Genomic DNA, 14,842 nt, shown 5'->3' with positions numbered 1-14,842 from the left:
ACGTAGTCGAAGTAGCGCAGGACCTGGGTTGGGGGGGGGGGGGGATAAATAGGAGACCCCCCCCCAGTCACCCCCCCCAGTCAACCCCCCCAGTCACCCCCACCCCAAGTCACCCCCCCCCAAGTCACCCCCCTCACAGCACCCCAGGGCTTTGCCCACCCCCCCCACAGAACCCCAGGACCCCCCCCCCAGCACACTGAGACCCCCCCCCAAAAAACCAGGGCTTCGGGACCCCCCCCGGAGCCCCCCCTGCACCCCAGCACCCCCCCAGTCACCCCCCCTTCACCCCTCCAATTCAGGGTCCCGGGGAGGGTCTCAGGGTCCCGGGGGGGGGCTCAGGGTCCCGGGGGGGGGGACTCAGGGTCCTGAAGGGAGGCTCAGGATCCCGGGGGGGGTCTCAGGGTCCTGGGGGGGGTTTTCAGGGTCCCGGGGGGGGGCTCAGGGTCCTGGGGGGGGTCTCAGGGTCCTGGGCGGGGGGACTCAGGGTCCCGGGGGTGGTCTCAGGGTCCCGGGGGGGGTCTCAGGGTCCCAGGGGGGGGCTCAGGGTCCCGGGGAGGGTCTCAGGGTCCCGGGGGGGGTCTCAGGGTCCCAGGGGGGGGCTCAGGGTCCTGAAGGGGGGCTCAGGGTCCCGGGAGGGGGCTCAGGGTCCTGGGGGGGTCTCAGGGTCCCGGGGGGGGTTTCAGGGTCCCGGGGGGGGGCTCAGGGTCCTGGGGGGGGGTCTCAGGGTCCCGAAGGGGGGGTCTCAGGGTCCCGGGGGGGGTTTCAGGGTCCTGGGGGTGGTCTCAGGGTCCTGGGGGGGGTTTCAGGGTCCCGAAGGGAGGCTCAGGATCCCGGGGGGGGTTTCAGGGTCCCGGGGGCGGTCTCAGGGTCCCGAAGGGGGTCTCAGGGTCCCGGGGGGAGTCTCAGGGTCCTGGGGGTGGTCTCAGGGTCCCGGGGGGGGTCTCCTCACGTTGTTGCGGGGGGCGTTGGGCTGCACGGGGTCCTCGGCGGCCAGGGCGATGCTGCTCATGGCGATGACCATGAGGATGCACATCTCGAAGTACCGCAGGTTGACGATGTAGTGGCACAGCCGGCGAAACCTTGAAGGGGGTGGGGGTCCAAAAATGATGTGGGGGGGGGGCTCAACGAGACCCCCACCCACCCCCCGTCCCCATCCCATCACGCACGGGTTGGTGGTGGAGAGGATGAACATGGAGCTGTAGGGCACCATGGGCTTGGGGCCGTTCTCCTCCTGCCCCTCGCCTTCCTCCTCCTTCTTCTCCTCTTCCTCCTTCCTGGGCAGCGGCTCGGGGTTGGCGTTCCTGTTCACTGCGGGGGGGGGGGGATGGCAGCGTCATGCTACCCCCCCCCCCCATCCTTTTAAAGCCCCAAATTTGAGTGTGGGGTGGTGGGGGGGGGGGGGGGGGGGTCCTTACCTTGGACCAAAGCGCTGCTGGGGGGCGGCGGGGGTCCCGGGGGGATGTCCACGGCCGTGTGCTCCGGCCTCCTGAGCGCCTTGGCCGGGTTGTTGGGGGCGCCGGGGTTGGTGACGATGAGGGTGGTCTCAGGGGGGGGGGGGGGTGCGGCGGCGGGTTGCCGGCGGTGGGGAGCGGCCCCCCTCGGCGGGAGGCCGGGGGGAAGCCGGGGGGGCACTCGGTGTGGTTGCCCACCGGGATGGGGGGCTCGGTGGTGGCCAGCTTGTTGTTCTTCATGTTGTCGATGTCCTCGGCCACGGGGGGCTCCAGGCGCCCGGGGTCCTGCTGGATGGGGCGCGTGGTGGACAGGGTGGGCGCGGGGGGGGGCGCCGGGACCGTGGTTCTCCCTATGAGCCAAAGATGGGGGGCTCAGCGTGGGGTCACTGCCCCCGTGTGCCCCAGGAGGGGTCATCTGGGGACATTTCCCAAACCCCCCAGCCCCGTGGTTCTCCCTACGAGGTGATGACGGGGGGCTCAGCGCGGGGGTCACCGCCCCCGTGTGCCCCAGGGGGGGACATTTGGGGACATTTCCCAAACCCCCCAGCCCCGTGGTTCTCCCTACGAGGTGATGACGGGGGGCTCAGCGCGGGGTCACCACCCCCGTGTGCCCCAGGGGGGGTCATTTGGGGACGTTTCCCAAACCCCCAGCCCCGTGGTTCTCCCTACGAGGTGATGACAGGGGGCTCAGCACGGGGTCACCACCCCCGTGTGCCCCAGGGGGGGGACATTTGGGGACGTTTCCCAAGCCCCCAGCCCCATGGTTCTCCCTATGAGCCAAAGATGGGGGGCTCAGCGCGGGGTCACCACCCCCGTGTGCCCCAGGAGGGGACATTTGGGGACGTTTCCCAAACCGCCAGCCCCGTGGTTCTCCCTACGAGGTGATGACAGGGGGTTCAGCGCGGGGTCACCACCCCCGTGTGCCCCAGGAGGGGTCATTTGGGGACATTTCCCAAACCCCCCAGCCCCAGGGGATGCTCTCGGCGCGCTCACCGCCGCCGCCGGTGCCGCCGCTCCTTCTCGTCCCGCTTGCCCTCGCCCTCGTAGGGCCCCGCGGCGGGGGTGCCGGTGCCGCCGCCTCCGCTCGCCGTCCCCGTGCTCGCCGTCACCTTCGCCCCGAGCCCCTCGGCCACCGTCCCGGTGCCGGGGTCTCCTCTCTGGCCGCCCGCCCTCCTCGCCCTCCTCGGCCGCCCTGCGGTGCGCGCGGTGCCGCCGGTGCTCGCGGTCGGGCTGGGGCGAGCCGGCGCGGCCCTCGCGCCCGCGGTGCCGCCGCTCGGGCGCCTTGGAGCGCTCGGCCTCGCCGCCGTAGCCTCGCTCCTGGCTGCCCTCCCGCTCCGGCTCGCGGCTGACGCTGCGGGGCCGCCGGTTTTCGGGGGGCTCCGCGGCGCGGGGACCGCCGGGGGTCGGGGTAACGCGGGTGCCGGCGCGGTTCGTCGGGGCGGGGGGCTCCGAAACGGGGTTCGGGGGGGTGCCGGCGGCTCTCCGGGGCGCGTCTTGTTGGTGTTGTTGTTGCGGTTCTCCTGGGGGTCCACCACCAGCGGGCGGTCCAGGTGGGTCTTGATGTCGGGGCGGAGGTGGCGGGCGTAGGGGACCTTCCAGCGCTCCTCGGGGTCCAGCTCGCTGTAGAGCGCCTCGCGGCTCGCCAGCAGGTTCTGCTTGCGCAGCTCGCTCGTCCGCTGCTCCCACACCGACTTGGAGGACTTCTGGTTCCGCTGCTGCTCCTTCCTGCGGGCACCGGGGTGAGAGCGGGGTGAGGGGAGGGGATGGAGGGGTGGGGAGGGGAAGGGGAGAGGGGTGGGGGTGAGGGGGAGAGGGGGTGGGGGTGAGGGGAGAGGGGATGGGGGTGGGATGGGGAAGGGATGGGGAGGGGATGGAGTTAGGGGTGGAGTTAGGGTGGAGAAGGGATAGAGTATGGACAGAGTTAGGGATGGAGCAGGGACAGAGTTAGGGTGGAGCAGGGATGGAGTAGAGATGGAGTAGGGATGGAGTTAGGGATCGAGTTAGGGATCGAGTTAGGGTGGAGTAGGGATGGAGTAGGGATGGAGCAAGGATGGAGCAGGGATGGAGCAGGGATGGAGTAGGGATGGAGTTAGGGCAGAGTAGGGATGGAGTTAGGGTGGAGTAGGGACGTAGTTAGGGCAGAGTAGGGACGGAGTTAGGATGGAGTTAGGATGGAGCAGGGATGGATTTAGGGTGGTTAGGATGGGGTTAGGGTGGAGTAGGGATGGAATTAGGGTGGAGTAGGGATGGAGTTAGGGATGGAGCAGGGACGGAGTTAGGATGGAGTAGGGATGGAGTTAGGGGTAGAGTAGGGATGGAGTTAGGATGGAGCAGGGAAGGAGTAGGGATGGAGCAGGGACGGAGTTAGGGTGTAGTAGGGACGGAGTTAGCGCGGAGCAGGAGGGGCCGGGCGCTTACACGGCGATGGACATGTTGGCTGCGGAGAGCGGGCTGACTTCGGCCACCTCCTTGGCCTTCTGCAGCGCCAGCTTCTGGTTGGCGGCCTCCTCCTCCTCCTGCTCGTCCTGAAAGACCCCCCCCCACGCGTCCAGCCCCATCCCGAGGCTGGGGGGGGGTGGGCGGTGGGCTCTGCCCCCCCCCCGGGACCCCCAGGACCCCCCCTCCTCACCTTGGTGAGCTCCTGCGCGTTGGCCAGGTTGTCCACCGCGATGGCCAAGAAGACGTTGAGGAGGGTGTCTGGGGAGGGGGGTCAAGGCAAAGCGCCCCCCCCGGGACGGGCACCCCCCCCCCCCCCCCCCCCACGCCCCCTCCCCAAGGATACAGTTGCCGAAGAGGGTGAGGACGATGAAGTAGACGGAGAAAACCATCCCCCCCTTGACGCCGCCCTGAGATTTGATCCCGTCGTACATCACCGCGTTCCAGTCCTCGCCCGTCAGGATCTGGGGAGGGGGCGACGGGAGACGGGTTTGGGGACCCCCCCGCCCACCCCAAGAACCACCCCGGGGGCGGTCAGGGTGTGTGTTTTTTTTTTGGGGGGGGGGTTACCTGAAACACCGTCATTATTGCTGCTGGGAAAGTGTCGAAGTTGGTGGGAGGGGTCCCGTCATCAAAATTGAACCTGGAAAGGGGAAATTGGGGAGGGGGGGGGGCTTCATTTGGGGGGGGGGCCCCCGCTTTGTTACGGGGTAAGGGGGGAGCCTGGGGGGGCCGGGAGTTACTCACTGTCCCCCGAAGAGCTGCATCCCCAAAAGGGCGAAGACGACGATGAAGAGGAAGAGGAGGAAGAGGAGGCTGATGATGGACTTCATGGAGTTGAGGAGGGAGACCACCAGGTTCCGCAGGGAAGCCCAGTACCTGCGGGGCAGAGATGGGCTGGGGGGGGGGGGCAGACAGGGACAGACAGACACACGGACACGGACGGACAGACGGACAGGCGGCGCCCGGCCCCCCCCTCCCCCCCCAAGGCACTCACTTGGTGACCTTGAAGATGCGCAGTAACCTGAGAGCTCGCAGCACGCTGATCCCGAAGGATGTCCCCGGCTTCACAACTGCCCAGATCACCTCGAAGATGCTTCCGATGATAACCTGGGGGGTGGGGGGGGGGCACCGTGTCCCCATCGTGGCCCTATCGTGGCCCCATCGTGTTCCCGTCGTGGCCCCATCGTGGCCCCACTGAGTCTCCAGTGTGTCCCCATCGTGTCCTCATCATGTCTCCATCCCATCCCATCCCCATCCTGACCTCATCCCGTCCCCATCCCTGTCCCACCCTCATCCCATTCCCATCCCATCCCCATCCCATCCTCATTCCAATCTCAATCCCATCCCCATTCCGATCCCATCCCCATCCTGTCCCCATCCCCATCCCATTCCCATTCTGTCTCCATCCCAATCCCATCCCCATCCCAATCCCTATCCCCACCCCATCCCATCCCCATCCCATCCCCACCCCAACCCCACCCCAATCCCAATCCCAATCCCAATCCCAATCCCAATCCCAATCCAATCCCAATCCCAATCCCAATCCCAATCCCAATCCCATCCCCATTCCCATCCCCATTCCCATCCCAATCCCTTCCCAATCCCATCCCCATCCCCATCCCCACCCCATCCCATCCCCACCCCAACCCCAACCCCACCCCAATCCCAATCCCAACCCCATCCCATTCCCATCCCCACCCCAATCCCAATCCCAATCCCATCCCACCCCAATCCCAATCCCAATCCCAATCCCATCCCATCCCAATCCCATCCCCACCCCACCCCAATCCCACCCCCACCCCACCCCAATCCCCCCCCGCCCCGCCGACTCACGGCGCAGTCGAAGCAGTTGAAGGAGGAGTGGAAGTAAGGCCGCGTCCCCAGCCCGTACATTTTTATAAACATTTCGGACATAAAGAGTCCCAAGAAAATGAATTCTGCATAGTCTGCGGAGGGGGCGACAGCGAGAGCCGGGGGGGGGGGCAGTGCCCCGGGACTGCTCGGGGTGGCGGGGGGGGGGGCTCAGGGGATGGATTTTGGGGTACTCACAGAGGAAATCGGAGAGCCACTCGGGCTGGTCGTAGTGGACGATGGCGACGCAGAGCGTGTTGAGCGCCACCAGCCCCAGCACGGTCCAGTAGAAGGCCTGAGTTTTCACCACGCGGCGGATGTGGAAGCGCATCCGGCGCTCCCGCTTGTGGAAGAACGTCGCGTTCTCCAGCTTGGCACTTTTGAGGCTGGCGCGGGCAAAGGGGGAGCCTGCGGGGAAAAAAAAAAAATGGGGGGGGTGTATAGGGTGTTGGGTACCCCCCCCCCCGAAATGTTGGTGCGCCCACCGGCACCGTCTGTGCGCCCCCGGACCCGTGGGAGCATCCCCTGATCTCTGTGCACCCCCAGCCCCGTCTGTGTGCCCCCAGCCCCCTGTGAGCATCCCCTCATCTCTGTGCCCCCCCCCAGATCTTTGTCCCCCCCCAAAAAATGTTTGTGCACCCCCCGGCCCTGCCTGTGCGCCCCCAGACCCGTGGGAGCATCCCCAGCCCTTTGTGCACCCCAGATCTGTGTGCACCCCCAGCCCCGTCTGTGTGCCCCCAGACCCGTATGAGCACCCCCAACTCTTTGTGCCCCCCCCCAGCCCTTTATGCCCCCCCCCGGCTGTGTGTGCACCCCCAGCCCCATGTTTGCCCCCCCAGCTGTTTGTGCCCCCCCAACCCTGTGTGTGCCCCCCCCAGCCCCATGCGTGCCCCCCCCAGCCCTTTTTTGCCCCCCCCACCCCATGCACCCCCCAACCCTTTATGGGGCATAAAGTGGCCCTTTATGGGGCCACTCCACACACACCCCCCCACCCCACGCCCCCCCCCCCACCCCATGCACCCCCCCACCCCATGCACCCCCCCCACCCCTTTGTGCCCCCCCCCACGACCCCCCCCCACGCCCACCCACCCACGGAGGCGATGTCTGCCAGCTGCTCCTCAGCATCCTCGGGGCTCAGCAGCTCGCTCCGGCCCTTCTTGGCCGCCCTCCGCAGAGCTCCCACAGTGGGGGGGGGGGGGAAGAGAGAGCCGTGAGGTGTGGGGGGGCCTCAGGGACCCCCCCCCAAAAAAAAAAATAAATTTAACCCCCCCACGGTGGGGTAGCCGCTTACCATCGAAGGGGTGCCGGGGGTCGCCCTCGGTCTCGTCCTCCGCCAGGATGACTTCTTCTGAGAGAGGGGGCTCAGGGGGGGGTGTCCTGGGTGGGGGGGGGGGATTTTTTTTTTTTTGGGGGGGGGTCTCGGGGCTCACCCGCTTTGGAGATCCACTCCATGTAGCCGTTGAGCTCGCGCTCGATCTGCTGCTGGCGCCGCAGCTTGAGGAAGGCGCGGCGATTCTCCACCCGCTCCCGCTCCTTGGCGAACTCCCTATGGGGATGGGGGGGGGTCACACACACACAGGGACCCCCCCCTAAAAAAAATAATAAACCCACACCCCCCCCAACTCACCCGGACAGCACCCCCAGCACGAGGTTGAGCATAAAAAAGGAGCCGATGATGATGAGGGGGATGAAGTACAGCCAGTTCCAAGTGTTCCCTGAGGCGTCGTTGCTCTGGGGGGGGGGGAGGAAAAAATTTGGGGAGGGGGTGTCAAGGATGGGGGTGCCCCCCTCTCTCTTTCTGCTCCGGTCCCGTGCACGCCCCGGGTCACAGCCACCTGGAGCCCGGGGGGGGGGGAATTTGGGGACTGGAGACCCCTGGGGGTCCTGGAGAGAGCCTGGGGACCCCATAGGGACCCCCCCAAGGGGAATCCCATAGGGACCGGAGACCCCCTGGGGAACCCCATCGGGATCAGAGACCCCCAGTGGGACCCTGGGGGGACTGGAGGGCCCTGGGGGACCTCATGGGGACCAGAGACCCCAGGGGCACCCCATAACGACCAGGGCCCCCTGGAGGACCCCATAACGACCAGAGCCCCCCCATGGGACCCCATAGAGACTGGAGACCCCCAGGGCACCCCATAGAGACCAGCGACCCCCTGGGGCACCCTATAATGACCAGAGCCCCCTGGGAGACCCCATAGAGACCAGAGCCCCCCTGGGAGACCCCATAGGAACCAGAGACCCCAGGGGCACCCCATAACAACTGGAGCCCCCCATGAGACCCCATAGGGACCAGAGACCCCTGGGGCACCCTGTAATGACCAGAGCTCCCCAATGGGACCCTATAGGAGCCAGAGCCCCCCTATGAGACCCCATAGGAACCAGAGACCCCAGGGGCACCCCATAACAACCAGACCCCCCCATGAGACTCCATAGAGACTGGAGACCCCCAGGGCACCCCATAACAACCAGACCACCCCACGAAACCCCGTAGGGACCAGAGACCCCCTAGGAGACCCCATAGGGACCAGAGCCCCCCTGTGGGACCCCATAGAGACCAGACCCTCCCCATGCGACCCTGTAGGGACCAGAGACCCCTTATGAGACCCCATAGGGACCAGAGCCCCCCTGGGAGACCCCATAGGGACCAGAGACCCCCTGTGGGACCCCATAGAGACCAGACCCGCCCCATGCGACCCTGTAGGGACCAGAGACCCCCTATGAGACCCCATAGGGACCAGAGACCCTCAGGGGCACCCCATAACAACCAGACCTGCCCCATGAGACCCTGTAGGGACCAGAGCCCCCTCATGAGACCCCATAGGGACCAGAGCCCCCCTGTGGGACCCCATAGAGACTGGAGACCCCCAGAGGAACCCCATAACAACCAGAGCCCCCTGTGGGACCCTATAGGAACCAGAGACCCCCTATGAGACCCCATAGGGACCAGAGCCCCCCCATGGGACCCCATAGAGACTGGAGACCCCCTGGGGACCAGACACCCCTGGGGAACCCCATAGGGACCAGAGACCCCCAGAGGAACCCCATAGGGACCAGAGCTCCCCTGTGGGACCCCATAGAGACCAGACCCGCCCCATGCGACCCTGTAGGGACCAGAGCCCCCCTGTGAGACCCCATAGGAACCAGAGACCCTCAGGGGCACCCCATAACAACCAGACCCACCCCATGAAACCCCATAGGGACCAGAGCCTCCCTGTGGGACCCCATAGAGACTGGAGACCCCCAGGGCACCCCATAACAACCAGACCTGCCCCAAGTGACCCCATAGGGACCAGAGCCCCCCTGGGAGACCCCATAGGAACCAGAGACCCCCAGGGGCACCCCATAACAACCAGACCCCCCCATGAGACTCCATAGAGACTGGAGACCCCCAGGGCACCCCATAACAACCAGACCACCCCACGAAACCCCGTAGGGACCAGAGACCCCCTAGGAGACCCCATAGGGACCAGAGCCCCCCTGTGAGACCCCATAGGGACCAGAGACCCCCTGTGGGACCCCATAGAAACCAGACCCGCCCCATGCGACCCTGTAGGGACCAGAGACCCCTTATGAGACCCCATAGGGACCAGAGACCCCCTGTGGGACCCCATAGAAACCAGACCCGCCCCATGCGACCCTGTAGGGACCAGAGACCCCTTATGAGACCCCATAGAGACCAGAGACCCCCTGGGAGACCCCATAGAGACCAGAGCCCCCCTGGGAGACCCCATAGGAACCAGAGACCCCAGGGGCACCCCATAACAACTGGAGCCCCCCATGAGACCCCATAGGGACCAGAGACCCCAGGGGCACCCCATAATGACCAGAGCCCCCCTGTGGGACCCCATAGGGACCAGAGACCCTCAGGGGCACCCCATAACAACCAGACCTGCCCCACGAAACCCCGTAGGGACCAGAGACCCCCTAGGAGACCCCATAGGGACCAGAGACCCCCTGTGGGACCCCATAGAGACCAGACCCGCCCATGCGACCCTGTAGGGGCCAGAGACCCCTTATGAGACCCCATAGGGACCAGAGCCCCCCTGGGAGACCCCATAGAGACCAGAGCCCCCCTGGGAGACCCCATAGGAACCAGAGACCCCAGGGGCACCCCATAACAACTGGAGCCCCCCTGGAGGACCCCACAGAGACCAGAGTCCCCAGAGGAACCCCATAATGACCAGAGCCCCTCTGTGGGACCCCATAGGAACCAGAAGACCCCAGGGGCACCCTGTAATGACCAGAGCTCCCCCATGGGACCCTATAGGAGCCAGAGCCCCCCCTATGAGACCCCATAGGAACCAGAGACCCCAGGGGCACCCCATAACAACTGGAGCCCCCCATGAGACCCCATAGGGACCAGAGACCCCAGGGGCACCCCATAATGACCAGAGCCCCCCTGTGGGACCCCATAGGGACCAGAGACCCTCAGGGGCACCCCATAACAACCAGACTACCCCATGAAACCCCATAGGGACCAGAGCCCCCCTGTGGGACCCCATATGGAACCTGAACCCCCCCATGCAGGGGGTCCCGTTGCCGGGGGGGGGTCTCACATAGTAGAGGAGGTCGGTCCACCCTTCCATGGTGATGCACTGGAAGACGGTGAGCACGGCGAAGAGGATGTTGTCGAACTGCGTGATGCCGTAGTTGGGGCCCTCCCAGTACTTCTTGCAGCGCGTCCCGTTGGGGCACAGCCGCGCCGGCTCGTCCGTCCCGCACGGCACCTCCACCTTGATCTCGTCTTTTTTTTTTGGGGGGGGGGGGGGCACATATAGAAAGGGGTCGGGGACCCCCCACCCGAACGCACCGCACGCGCGCCCTGAGGGGTCCCCGAACGGAGCTGGTGCTGATGGATGGGGATGGAGGGAGCGGCTGGGTCGTTAATTAATTAATGGGGGGGTGATGAGGGGGTTTGCATCGTGGGGGGGGCATGGGGGACATGGGGGGGGCATGGGGGGATGGGGGGGGGAAGGATCCGGACCCAGGCTTGGTTCCAGTCCCAATCCCAGCCCTGCCATGGGAGGGGGGGGGACCCTGCAGGGGTTGGAATGAGCTGCTGGCTCATTAATTAATTAACGGGGGGGTGATGAGGTGGTTGACATCATGGGGGGGACATGGGGGACATGGGGGGGACATGGGGGGGACACAGGGGGGACATGGGGGGGACATGGGGGGATGGGGGGGGAAGGATCCGGACCCAGGCTCGGTCCTGGTCCCGGTCCTATGGGGAGTGGGGGGGACCCTGTAGGGGGCTGGGGGGAAACTGAGGCACAGGAGGTGTTGGGGGGGGTCCTGGGGGGGCACTGAGCCCTTTGCAGGGGGCTGGGGGGGAAACTGAGGCACGGGGGGGGGACCCATGGGGGGGTGCTGAGCCCTTTGCAGGGGGCTGGGGGGAAACTGAGGCACTGGGGGGGTCCCAGGGGGGCTGAGCCCTTTGCAGGGGGCTGGGGGGGGCACAGTGTGTGCTGGGGGGGGGGTCCTGGGGGGGAACTGAGCCCTTTGCAGGGGGCTGGGGGGAAACTGAGGCACTGGGGGTGGTGGGACATGGACTGAGGGGGGGGATCTGAGCCCTTTGCAGGGGGTTGGGAGGGGGAAACTGAGGCACGGTGACGCCAAGGGGGTCCCAGGGTGGGGGTGGGGGTCCTGGGGGGGTCCCGGGGGGGTCCCGGGGGGGCCGTACCGGTGACCAGGTCGAAGCAGGTGGTGTGGAATTTGCCCATGTAGAACTCCAGCCCGATGATGGCGAAGATGAGGATGGCGAAGAAGAGCAGGAGCCCGATCTGCAGCAGCGGGATCATCGCCTTCATGATGGACTTGAGGACGACTTGTAAACCTGCGCCAGGGCGGGTGAGCGGCCGCGGGACCCCCCCCCCCCACCACCACCACCACCTCCAGGAGACCCCCCCCCCTACCTCCAGGAGACCCCCACCCACCCCCACTCCAGGGGACCCCCTCCCCAAACTCACTTGGGATCCCCGAGACCAGCTTGAGGGGGCGCAGCACGCGCACGGCCCGCAGCGTCCGCAGGTCGAACTGGGAGCCCACCGTGGCCAGGATGCTGGGGGGGGGGGGGGGGGACACACACAAATTGGGGAGGGGGTCAGAGAATAGAGCCGGGGTGGGGGCAGCCACAAAAAGTCACCGGGAGCCACCCCGGGAAACCCCCCAAAGCCCCCGCGGCTCTCGGTGGATGAGGGACCCCCCGGGAAAGCCCCCAGCCCCAAAAAAAGGCCCAGGGGTACCTGCAGCCCCCCCCCCAACGCTTTGCGCCCCCCTCCTGGGGTCTCCATGTCCCAAATTTGGGGTCTCCATGCCCCAAACTTGGGGTCTCCAACCCTGGGGGTCTTCATGCCCCAACCCTGGGGTCCCTGTACCCCAAATTTGGGGTCCCTGTTCCCCTATCCTTGGGGTCTCCATGCCCCCACCCTGGGGTCCCTGTGCGCCCCAAATTTGGGGTCCCTGTGCCCCCACCCTAGGGGTCCCCCTGCCCCCACCCTGGGGTCCCCACACCCCAACCCTGGGGTCCCCATACCCCAAATTTGGGGTCCCCAAGCCCCCATCCTGGGGTTCCTGTACCCCAAATTTGGGGTCCCCCTGTCCCCCCCGGGGGTCCCCCAGCCCCCACCCTGCGCCCACATCCCCATGACGCCGGGGGGGGGTCCCCCAGGGTGCCAGGGTCCAGGGGGGGTCCCGGGGGGGGGGTCCCGGTATCCGACCCCTCCCCACCCCCATCTGCGGCCCGAGGGGGGAGGGGCGGGGGGAGGGGCGGGGGGAGGGGTGGGGGGAGGGGCCCCCACCCGCCCGTCGCCATGGCAACCGGCCGAGCCCATTGACGGCGCCGTGCCCCCCCCCTGCTCCCCCCCCCTCCATTCATGGCCGTTGCCCCGGCGACGGCCGCGGTTCATTGATGGGGGCGGGGAGGGGCGGGGGGGGGGGCAGAGGGGGCGGGGGAGGGGGCAGGGGGCAAGATGTGAGGTGCAGGGGGGGCAGGGGGAGATGCAGGGGGGGCAGGGTGCAAGGTTTGGGGGGTGCAGGGGGTGCAGGGGGTGCAGGGGGTGCAGGTGCCAGATGCAAGGTGCAGGGGGTGCAGGGTGCAAGGGGTGAAGGTGCAGGGGGTGCAGGGGATGCAGGGGGTGCAGGGTGCAGGGGGAGATGCAGAGGGTGCAGGGGGGGCAAGGTGCAAGGGGCAGGGGGCAGGGGGCGCAGGGGGTACAAGGGGCAGGGGGCAGAGGGTGCTCAGGGTGCTCAGGGTGCAGGGGGTGCAAGGTGCAAGGGGTGAAGGTGCAGGGGGTGCAGGGGGAGATGCAGGGGGTGCAGGGGGTGCAGGGTGCAAGGTGCTGGGGGTGCAAGGTGCAGGGTGCAGGGGGCGCAGGGTGCAGGGGGCGCAGGGTGCCAGATGCAGGGTCCAGGGGGTGCAGGGTGCAAGGTGTGAAGTGCAGGGGGTGCAAGGTGCAGGGTGCAGGGGGGGGCAGGGGGTACAAGGGGCAGGGGGCAGGAAGTGCAGGAGGAGATGCAGGGGGCACAGGGGTGCAAGGTGCAGGGTGCAGGGGGGGTGCAGGGTGCAGGGGGTGCAGGGGGTGAGCAGAGGGTGCAGGGGTGCAAGGTGCAGGGGGTGCAGAGGGTGCAGGGTGCCCCCAGCAGCATGCAGCACCCCCGCAGCACCCCAGGGTGCCCCTGAACCACCGGCCACACCAAACCCCAAGGCAGCAGCCGCCCCCCCGGCTCTCCCTGCCTCAGTTTCCCCACCGCAACCCCCAGCGGGCGGCAGCCCCGGGGGGCTTCGGGGCACCCCCAGGGCCCAACCACGGAACCGGGAAGCGCAGAAACAACCCCAGGGGGGCAATTACCAATGGGGGGGGGGGGCACGTGGGAGCGTGCGAGGCACGCGGTGGCACCGGCGTCACCGGGTCCTGCGCCAAGCTCCGACCGCGGCACCCGGTGCTGGGGGGCCAGGGGGGTCCGGAGGGGTCTGAGGGGGTCTGAGGGGGTCCGAGGGGGTCTGAGGGGGGTGTGAGGGGGTCCGGGGGGGGGCAGGATTTGGGGAGGGGGCTCACCCGGTGAGGACGACCACGAAGTCCATCACGTTCCAGCCGTTGCGCAGGTAGGAGCCTTTGTGGAAGGCGAAGCCCAGCGCGATGATCTTGATCCCCGCCTCGAAGCAGAAGATGCCGATGAAGTAGGGCTCCGTGTCGTCCTGGGGGGGGGGGAGGGGGGGGGGGGGGGCACGCGTCAGGACACCCCCCCGGGGCTGTGGGGGGGGGTAGGGGCACTGCCGTCCCCAAATCCCCCGTCCCCAAAGCGGGGGCGGCCGCCGCTCCCCGCCTGGCCCAGATTCCCCGGCACGCAGGAAAGTGGGACGCGGGCAGCACCGGGGGGGGTAGGGGGGGCACGGGGGGGTGTGGGGGGATGGGATTTTTATTTTTTTTGGGGGGGGGGGGCTCACCAGCCGCTCCGACATGGGGGTCTTGTCCTCGTCGGGCAGGTGCTGCTCCAGCGCCAGGACGATGCAGTTGGCGATGATGGTGGCTAAAATCATGTACTCAAAAGGAGTGCGCCCGGTCAAGGAAAAAACCCTTTGGGGGGGGGGGTGGTGGGGGGGGTCCATGGGGGGGGAAACTGAGGCTGGAAAAGGAGGAGGAGGCGGTGGAGGAGGCGGGGGGGCCGCGGGAGCCCGGCGGCTCCTTGATGTCCCCATCAAAGGCCCGACCCGGTGGCCCCGGAGGGAGCCGCGATCAAAGCGCCGCGGGCGCAGCGGGACCGGGGCGAGACACGGGGCACATGGGGGGGGGGGAAAAAGGGGGGAGGGGGGCACGGGGGGGGCACCCGGAGATGACACGGAGCGAGAGGGGGGGGGGTTCCAGCAGCGGGAGGGGGGTACCGGGGTACTGGGGGGGGGGGGGGGGGGTTGTGGGTTCTCGCTGCGCCCCGGGCATGGGGACGCCGCCAGCGCCAGAACTGCGGCAGCCACGTGCGGGCACCGTGGGGAGCCCCCCCCCCCGGCACCGGGACTGGGAAAAGGGACTGGGAAAAGGGACTGGGACTGGGAAAAGGGACTGGGATGAGGGATTGGGACTGGATGAGGGATTGGGTGAGGG

General features: G+C 67.7%; 1 protein-coding gene across 1 annotated transcript in view; it reads right to left on the bottom strand.

Annotated features, from left to right (window-relative positions):
• The window catches only part of LOC311221799 (voltage-dependent P/Q-type calcium channel subunit alpha-1A-like), a gene marked incomplete at its 3' end in the record, with an annotated part of 25,077 nt that extends 10,788 nt beyond the window's left edge, over window positions 1–14,289 (bottom strand). The window contains 27 exon segments of the mRNA XM_084307198.1: window positions 1–23; window positions 950–1,079; window positions 1,167–1,308; window positions 1,416–1,562; window positions 1,565–1,778; window positions 1,780–1,801; window positions 2,445–2,512; window positions 2,514–2,853; window positions 2,855–2,895; window positions 2,897–3,176; window positions 3,870–3,976; window positions 4,081–4,148; window positions 4,234–4,351; window positions 4,458–4,530; window positions 4,635–4,766; window positions 4,885–4,997; window positions 5,724–5,836; window positions 5,940–6,149; window positions 6,831–6,923; window positions 7,033–7,089; window positions 7,172–7,287; window positions 7,369–7,472; window positions 10,301–10,488; window positions 11,428–11,580; window positions 11,714–11,805; window positions 13,802–13,941; window positions 14,191–14,289. The exon segment at window positions 1–23 is cut by the window's left edge and continues 37 nt beyond it. Coding sequence (XP_084163324.1) covers window positions 1–23; window positions 950–1,079; window positions 1,167–1,308; window positions 1,416–1,562; window positions 1,565–1,778; window positions 1,780–1,801; window positions 2,445–2,512; window positions 2,514–2,853; window positions 2,855–2,895; window positions 2,897–3,176; window positions 3,870–3,976; window positions 4,081–4,148; window positions 4,234–4,351; window positions 4,458–4,530; window positions 4,635–4,766; window positions 4,885–4,997; window positions 5,724–5,836; window positions 5,940–6,149; window positions 6,831–6,923; window positions 7,033–7,089; window positions 7,172–7,287; window positions 7,369–7,472; window positions 10,301–10,488; window positions 11,428–11,580; window positions 11,714–11,805; window positions 13,802–13,941; window positions 14,191–14,283 — 3,377 coding nt within the window. The 5' untranslated portion in view covers window positions 14,284–14,289.
• Between the last annotated feature and the right edge of the window lie 553 nt (window positions 14,290–14,842).

This window comes from Netta rufina (assembly GCF_964035555.1).
Source record: "Netta rufina genome assembly, contig: SCAFFOLD_172, whole genome shotgun sequence".
Classification (NCBI taxonomy): domain Eukaryota; kingdom Metazoa; phylum Chordata; class Aves; order Anseriformes; family Anatidae; genus Netta; species Netta rufina.
This window is presented reverse-complemented; position numbering and strand designations above follow the sequence as displayed.